At 47.3% G+C, this 9,311-nt stretch overlaps 1 protein-coding gene across 1 annotated transcript; it reads left to right on the forward strand.

Moving 5' to 3' along the window:
• Positions 1-415: 415 nt before the first annotated feature.
• LOC308146780 (CCR4-NOT transcription complex subunit 2-like) lies at positions 416-8,854 on the forward strand. The gene is made up of 15 exons (XM_080518701.1): positions 416-460; positions 1,672-1,803; positions 2,390-2,462; positions 2,816-2,939; positions 3,087-3,323; positions 3,410-3,489; positions 3,587-3,712; positions 3,852-3,982; positions 4,078-4,198; positions 4,278-4,434; positions 5,234-5,295; positions 5,430-5,479; positions 5,595-5,695; positions 5,778-5,922; positions 6,616-8,854. Exons 2-15 carry the CDS (start codon positions 1,684-1,686, stop codon positions 6,700-6,702), a joined length of 1,614 nt encoding a protein of 537 aa, XP_080374827.1. The 5' UTR covers positions 416-460; positions 1,672-1,683; the 3' UTR covers positions 6,703-8,854.
• The last annotated feature ends 457 nt before the right edge of the window (positions 8,855-9,311 follow it).

The following is a 9,311-nucleotide window of genomic DNA, read 5'->3' on the forward strand; positions in this document are numbered from 1 at the left end:
AATATTTATTATAGTTAAATATTAGAGAAAAACAAATGGAGATTCATGGGGGGGGGGGATAAACAGTAGAATACAATAGAATAGAATAGATGGGATGCAATAGAATGTAAATAGAACATGATATATTTAATAGAATTTGATTTGATAGAATATAACACGATGATTAGAGTATGTTTTAATACAATAGAACATGGTAGACTCGAGTAGAGTAGAATAAAACACAATAAAATCGAGTAGATCAGAACCTTATAGAATAGAGTAGAATAAATAGAGCACAATAGCACAGAACATGATAGAATAAAGTATAATTAATAAAATAGAACAGAATAGAATAGAATAGAATAGAATAGAATAGAATAGAATAGAATAGAATAGAGCTGAGAGGCGTCCCAGCATCCTCGCTGACTGTGGAGGAGATGTCGGCCATCTTGGACTGTACCGGGGCTCACGGATTGATGCGGTCAGTTTTTCTTTTATTCTTTATACTTGTTAAATTTCATACCGACTTAAACCCCGACTGAAACTAACGTTGTTCCCGTGGAGCTCCCAGTGGCCCCGGGCCGCGGAGCTCGGCGGCTGCAGTGGCCGCGTCGCGGTGCTTTTGTTGTTGTTTTGGGGGAAGGGAGTAACGGAGGTTCCGCGGGCCCGAACCCGGACACAAACACCGCCGCTCGGTCCCTCCAACCCGGTGGACCCTGCCCGGTGCACGGTCCGAGCTCCGCCTGCAGCCCCGTAGTCACACTGTTAATGAGACTTGGAGAACATTTCACCTGTCCCGGCTTTCGCTTGCCGTGAAGCTGCAATGCTAGCGTGTTAGCTTGCGTCCGAGCAACCCATGTATTCCTATGGAGGCAGCAATTAGCTTCCGTGCGCTAAGGGTTTAGCATTAGCTCCGGACAGTCCACAACCTGTCAAGGGCTGCAGCGGGGCTTTGCTGCTTCTCACGGACTCAGTCAGGGAACACCAAGCAGCAAATACCTGCTCCCTCCCGCGATACGAGCTCCACTCTTTTAATTGTGCGTTTATTGACCACCATCGGCAGATTAGCTCGGCTAGCGTTAGCCTGTGCGGCTAACAGTGCACCGTTAGCTTTGTCAAGCCGTTGACTCCTTTCGTCAATAAATGACCAGTTTGCGCTCTCAGACACGCGTTTAACTTCTCAGTTTGCTGCAGTCTATGTGCTGGGCACGGGCTGCACGCTGGAGATCCACCTGGTTGGACCATAGCAGCAAGAACTTTAACTTGTGAGTCTCAGTATTATGATAATGTGACGCTGTCCGGATGCAGTGATGCACAGAGGTGCACTGGGAAACATGGGAATAAACTGTGAAGGAGGGAAACCAGCGTTTGTTGGTTTAAACTCTGTTTATCGTCAATACTGATTGTGTTTGATTACATGCCGGTGATATTTGTCCAAACAAACTTACAGTGGTATTAAACAGCCTGTCGAACAGTTTTTTGATTTTGATAAAAAATGTTTTGAGCCACATAAACTTTCAGTTAAAGACAGAAGTCTACCTTCAGACATGATAAACACACTAATATCATCCATAATTAAAACCTGGCGAACAACGGCATGTGTTCACATTTCTTGTTTGATTAAGGCTGGAGGTGTGAGAGGCACTCAGCTCACCTGAATAACCTCCTCCCTTTCTCCCCTTTTTTACTCAGGTGACACGCGGCATGTTTGGTGCTAACAGGAAGAAGTTCATGGAGGGTGGGGTGGAGAGCGACTATGCCGACGACACGAGCCTCTACTACAGCCAGCAGTCCATGTTCCCCCCTCACCGCCCCGACAAAGACGTGAGTCTCCCTCCGGCCTCCCGCTGACTTGTTGTTCACCTGCTGCTCAGTTGTCCCTGACCCGTTGCTCCGTCTCCACAGCCGTTTAAGTGAAAATGGGTCATTTCTTTGCGTTTTTGCATTTACACGGCACACATTTAAAAAAAACAAAAAACAATGCAGCTATTGTTGTTATAGTCCATCTACTTGTGCATGTGCAGAAGAACTATTTACTACGACTGTGGGGTGCATGCGCGCTATCAGCGTGTCGATAAAAGTTTTGTTTTCCCCCGGTTTCCATGAAGATGGAGTCAGACCGTTTTCAAAAAGGTGTGTTTTCAGTGACTCTGACACCCAAACACTTTGTGTAAACGGGGCTTCATAGACACATTTACTCTTTTAACCTTAATTCTGTTAAAACCTTCGACAACTCTGCTGCACAACGACGTGATTAAAGATAAATACGTATTTGTAAACAGAACGACTGAATGCTCTTCCTCAGCTTCCCCTCTATGGAGCGGCTTCTTTGGGACAGGGGTGGGGTCAGAGGTCACCTGAGGCGGCTTGGGAGGAAGTGGTGTCATAACGTGTGTCCTCTTGTGTGCAGATGCTATCGTCGTCTTCGGCCTCCTCCACGGGGCAGCTGTCACAGCTGGGAGCCAGTTTATATGGCCCACAGAGTAAGTGTGTGTGTCTGTGTGTGTGTGTCTGTCTGTGTGTCTGATTACTGTTTCCTTTGACATGATTATAGAATCACAGTTTTGCGCACTCACTTTGTTTCATGCACTTCCTGTTCACCGTGTAATTCCCTAAAATAAATCTGTTTAAGCCGATCCTCCTAAGCCAGACTTGGACAGTCCAGAAGTAACGCGTGCGTGCGTGCGTGCGTGCTTGCGTGCGTGTTTGCGTGCGTGTGTGTGTGTGCGTGTGTGTGTGCGTGTGTGTGTGTGTGTGTGTGTGTGTGTGTGTGTGTGTGTGTGTGTGTGTGTGTGTGTGTGTGTGTGTGTGTGTGTGTGTGTGTGCGTACATGCAGGTGCGCTGGGTTTCCCCATGAGGGCGCTGAACAGCAGCACAGCTCCTCAGTTAACTCGCAGCGGATTAAACCAATCAGGAGGTCCGATGTCGTCGCACAGTAACACGCCTCCATCGCCAAGCAGGTAAAACACACACACACACACACACACACACACACACACACACACACACACACACACACACACACACACACACACACACACACACACGCGCACACACACACAGCTTTGTCACAAGCCCTCTCCTCACCCCCCCGTCGTATTTCTCAGGGGGATCCTTCCCATGAGGAGCAGTGTGATGAACCACAGTCAGCAGGTCGGGGGTCCGACAGGGCAGGCGGGAGGCATCGGGGCCGGGGGAGGCGGCGGAGAGCGGGGAGGCGGCGGCGGTGTCGGGGGAATCGGAGGCGGGAGGAGCGGCAGTTTGGGGAGTCCCAGCCGGTCGTCGCCGAGCATCATCGGGATGCCCAAACAGCAGCAGGCCAGGCAGCCGTTCACCATCAACAGGTAACAACCCACCTGAGTGATGTCACGGTTTACCTGAGTGACGTCAGCGCTCATCGTCGCTATTATTTTCTGTGTGTGTGTCTCAGTATGTCGGGGTTCGGTGTGAACAGGAATCCGGGCTACAACATGAACAACTCGCTCTCCAACAACATTTTCAATGGCACAGGTACCAGCTCATCTTGCTGTGGCACATCACGGTCCAGTGGGGGGTTGACGTGCTCACAGGTGTGCGTGCGTGTGTGTGTGCGTGTGTGTGTGTGCAGACGGCAGTGAGAACGTCACGGGTTTGGATCTGTCGGATTTCCCTGCGTTAGCTGATCGGAGTCGGAGAGACGGAGGTTCAAATCCCACGCCGCTGCTCAACCCGCTGGCCGGTCGGGCACCCTACGGTAACACACACACACACACACACACACACACACACACACACACACACACACACACACACACACACACACACACACACACACACACACACACACGCTGTATGTGGAAGTTTGACACCCCCCCACCCTCGCTTCCTTCCAGTCGGCATGGTAACCAAGCCGTCCAGTGAGCAGTCTCAGGACTTCTCCATCCATAACGAGGACTTCCCCGCTCTTCCCGGGCCCAATTACCAAACTAAAGACCCCACCAGCACCATCGACGACAGCAAAACGGTTCGATTCCACCTTTTCTCCCTTTGCGCGAGTTCTCTCCCATTCTGCTGTAACTCACAGGTCTTTTTTTTTTCCCCCATGTTCCTGTCGTTTAGAGTGTTACCTCCTCAGGAAAGTCCAGCTCCAGCACCGATGGTCCAAAGTTCCCTGGTGACAAGAGCTCCGCCCCCAGCAACAACAACCAGCAGAAGAAAGGGATCCAGGTGCTTCCCGACGGTGAGACACGTCACACACTCACATACATACGTACACACACACACGCAAACGTCACTGACCTGCTGTCTGTGCTTCACAGGGAGGGTCACCAACATCCCCGTCGGCATGGTAACGGACCAGTTCGGTATGATTGGCCTGTTGACTTTCATCAGAGCGGCCGAGACGGATCCGGGCATGGTGCATCTCGCTCTGGGTTCAGACCTCACCACGCTAGGCCTGAACCTCAACTCCCCCGAGTATGACACACACACACACGCACAGTGTCCTCTCTCAAATCCTCCGATAGATCCTGAATAGAACTCACAGTTTTTCTTCAAACTTTTGCTGCAAATCTCCGATTGGACCTGAAAATACTCATTTCAGTAAATAGTGACTCTGGAGAAGACTTTTTAAGCACTTTGCAAAGCCGGTTGAATTTAGTATCCAAATAACCGCCATCACAAAAAGTCATGTCATAATGCAAGGTCTCCGTGAACTGCCGTTTCCTCCCTGCTATGCAAACTGATCTGCTGAACAATCCAAGTATTCAAATGATTTTATATCTTATTTCCACTCTATTCTCTAGTCATAATTTTCATTTTTGATTAGCTCTATTCAGTTAAAGAAACACTGCTGACTGGATCTAAAACGATTCTGGACTTCCTGTTGTTATTGGCCACTCAGTGATTGTTTTTCCCATAAATTCCCCCTTTTAATTTGGATCGTAGCCCAGCAGGAAAAGATCAAATGGACTTCATGTTCAGTCAAAACCAATTTTTCACAGACGGGCACACGTCAGAAGTCAGTGAATATCACGGTCATTCAGATCTTATTACCTTGACGCGACGGCGGGAACTGTACAGCAGCGGAAAACTGCCACGGAGATCCTGCAGATTTGAGATGAACGTTAACGAGTGTGTGTCGTCACGAGACGTGAAGTTGTTTTCGCTTCACTTTGCGACTGTGGGGGGGGGGGGGGGGGGGGGGGGGACTGATGAGGCGCCGAGTCATGTTTCAGTGAAATGACGACTGTGTGTTTCTCTGCCTCTCCGACAGGAATCTATATCCTAAGTTTGCTTCTCCGTGGGCGTCGGCTCCCTGTCGACCGCAAGACATCGGTGAGGGGGGAGGAGGGGTGATTGGGGGGGGTTAATCCAGCTTTGATCACAGCAGTTACTGTTGAGAGGATCAGCTCCAGTTACAGCTGTGTGTGTGTGTGTGTGTGTGTGTGTGTGTGTGTGTGTTCCTGCAGACTTCCACGTGCCCTCAGAGTATCTAACCAACATCCACATCAGGGACAAGGTACCAGCAACTCACTCTGCTCTGTTGAAGTACAGGTTCATTCACACTGCCTCTCAGTACTCTGACGCCGTGCTGGAGGATTACTTCCTGTAACTGAGCCCCGTGTCTCCTGCAGTTAGCAGCCATCAAGTTGTCTCGGTACGGAGAAGATCTGCTCTTCTATCTGTACTACATGAACGGAGGAGACCTGCTGCAGCTGCTGGCTGCTGTGGAGCTGTAAGACACACACACATCACACACACACACACACACACACACAGTCACACAGCTTCACTAATATGAATGTGTGTGTGTGTAGGTTCAACAGGGACTGGCGGTACCACAAAGAAGAGCGGGTATGGATCACCAGAGCTCCGGGGATGGAGCCCACACTGAAGACCAACGCCTACGAGAGAGGGACCTACTACTTCTTTGACTGCCTCAACTGGAGGAAGGTGGCGAAGGTGAGGCGGGGGAGGGGCGGGGGCGGGGCTACCCTACCCTACCCTTTGTTGTCCTTGGTTGACTTGAGAGGAAACAAGATCATGATCATGATGGTCAGGATGTACGATCGCAATGATGCAGAGGAAAATGAAGGAGGTGATGATGAAGACGATGTAAATGATGGCCATGATGAAGAATGGTTAAGATGGTAGTGATGATGGTAGTGATGATGATGATGATGAAGGTTGGGGTGGCAGTTATGATGATGATGAGCATGACAGTGAGGACCATGATGATGAGGACAATAACTTTTAGGACAGCGATGATGACGTGTGAATATGATGACGTTATGATGAAGATGACGATGTTGGTTTGAAAAGTGAAGATTAATATCATGATGATGATGATGGTGGTCATCACAGTGGTGATCGTGGTGTTGATGAAGATACTCATTGTGGTTGTTATGGTAATGTCGAGGAAGATGATGATGGCGACCATGATGATGGCAACAATGTACCAATATGATGATGAGGATGATGATGATGATGATGAAGGTGTTGATTATGAAAGTAATGTGTGATGAAGACAATGTACTAATATAATACTGATCATCGTAATGATGTTAATATACATGATGAACTTGATGATGATGATGATGATGATGATGTAGAAGGTCATGATGAAGATTGTCTCCCTCTGCTGGTCGTTTTCAGGAGTTTCATCTGGAATATGACAAACTAGAAGAGAGACCTCATGTTCCCTCCACCTTCAACTACAATCCTGCCCAACAGGCCTTCTGATTGGCTCCGCCTCCTCCTGCCTGCCTGCCTGCCATTGGCCCTCCTGGCTCACCGCCCGTTAGGTTGCCCCGCCCACACTGAATCTGGCCTATCAGGACTCAGGATGAGGATAACTGCTCACTCCCGTCCAATAGACTCATCATTTTATTTTCTTCTTTACCTCATCTTTTTTTTTTTTAATTTTATTTCACACTTCCTGGTTTGGTTGATCTGTTTGACAACACACACACACACATACACACGTACACACACACAGGCAGGAGCATGTTCAATTATCTGAACAAGCCATTCTTGTTTTCTGTTCAGTCTTAAAATCTACAAGTGTTTTTTCTGAGGGACAAGTTTTACGTCCCCCCGACACACACACACACACACACACACACACACACACACACACAACACGTACATGTACACCCACACACACACACACACACACACACACACATACACATACACACAGGGAGGCCAGATGACAGTGATGTACATTGTAGCACTGTTTTATAATAAAAGAAGAAAAACATTTTTGTTGATGTTAATGTTTAAGTTAAAGGGTATTTTTGTTGTTGTCAACAAACCACAGACACACACACGCACATGCATACACACCCACACCCACACACACACACACACTGGAGAAGCGTCTGATTGATTCAGGACTACAGGAGCACTTTTAACACTTTTTACACTTTATTTTTGTATGAATAAGCTGATCCTCGTTTTAAAACTATTGATAAACAAGAACGTTTTCCTGTGGTTGGAAGAATCCACCTTTTAAGCTCCACTACAGCATTTTACAATTTTTTAATCTTTTGTAACTTTGCACGTACTTTTAAGGAAGTACTTTTAAAGCGTTTGAACTCAAAAACAACACGGTGGTATTTTTTATTTTCTGGGCAGGAGAATAACACTTCAAAGGTTTTTTCCACTTATTCAGGTTTATTCCTCAAAACGAAAGTATTTGATTCATCTTCTCAGTAACTTGAGTTGAATTCACTCTTAGATTTGTTGACAAGAACAAAAAAACTCCACTGCTCTTTCATAAACATGACATTGAACTGGCACCGCATCTCAGCCACATCACTTTTATCCAATTCTTTTTATATTCTTGTTCATTTTATGTTGGATTTCTTTTTCTTTTTTTGTTTTTTTTTTAATTATACGTTAATTTCACTCTCGGTTCCTGCTGTTTCCGGTCCCCCAACAGGCAAAATCAATCTGAAAACAACAGTTTGAAGCTAGTTAGCCCAGCTTCGCATACAGACTCAAAGATGTTCGTTCGCGTCTGTTCAGGTTCTCGCGGTTTCCGCTAACATTTGATTTTACAGGCAAAGTTTATCAGCTTCAACATGCGGCTTTGTATTTAATACAGACTCTTTGTTTTCTACCCAGTGACAGTCAAACCAATCAAGCGACTTCTCTGACATTCAGATGGTTACGATGCCAAATCTAAAAGTATTGCCCGGAGGGGATTAGCATAGCTTAGCATGGGGAACCACTGGAAACGGTTTGGCCTGCTTCTGGATACATTTATATCGGCGCATCGTTTGTTTGGCGAGGACTTTCTAGCTTGGTTCAGTATTCCCGCGGTCCCCGCCGCGCCATGCTAAGCTCGGCTAATTAGCCTTTTGCTGAAAATCCGTGGATTTCATGTCAAAAGACGTGAAGGAGTTACAGTCATTCGGTGAAATTCACCCTGAGGGTTTCAGTTTACCGAGGTAACATGTTGGGCGTCTCCTACAATGGGCGGCCATTTTTTTTGTTTGTTTGTTTGTTTGTTTTTAAGATCCATTCATCGGTACCAGGCAGCATTTTTTATTTTATTTTTTTTAAGACAAATTGTAAAAAACATTTTAGACCCCCCCACACACACCCCTGGCCCTCTACTGGCAGACACATTAAAGGCAATATTTCCCGTTACCATGGAGACAGAAGACCCACATCGTTCGTCTGTCGGAGTCGGTTGTCATGACGACAGGGGCCAGCAGCAGCGAAAAGCCAAGGACACGCCCCCCACCCCACCCCCACCCCCAGTCGCTGTGTGAGGGGACGTGATTGGACGAGGACTGAGGCACTTGGCCATGGGCTGTTTTCTGAAATATGGCAGCTAGTGTTTTATTAGGACAAAAATAAATATTCTGCTAATGAAACCCAACCTCGGCTCCAGACTCCTTCACTTCCTGTTTGCCGCCCTGACCACACGACGAGTTTCAGCTCATTTCCCGTTTCCTGCTCTCGCTGGGGGTAAGTTCTGTTTTCTTTCCTTCCATGTTTTGTGTCGTCGATTTTTTTTCCCATAGATTTCGTCTTGTCCGGTAGACTTTTGGCCCCGGTTCGCTCTGCAATGTTGATCTCCAGGTTGTCCACATGGGGGCGCTGTGTGAGTGCGTTGTGTGTTTTTCGTCATTTCGAGTGAGTCTCCTCCATCTTTTTTCTCTCTCACGTATCTGTGTTCATTGATTTGTTGTGATTGTGTGCAGAGGCGTACTTTCTGACTGCAACTGCTCTCTTTCCCTCCATCTGACTCCGAAAAAGCTGCTCTCTCGTGTGTGTGTGTGTGTGTGTTATTATTTGTAATCTTTTGATCTGCACAGATGATAATAATCCTGCCA

The sequence above is a fragment of the Blennius ocellaris genome (assembly GCF_963422515.1).
Source record: "Blennius ocellaris genome assembly, chromosome: 22".
NCBI lineage: Eukaryota > Metazoa > Chordata > Actinopteri > Blenniiformes > Blenniidae > Blennius > Blennius ocellaris.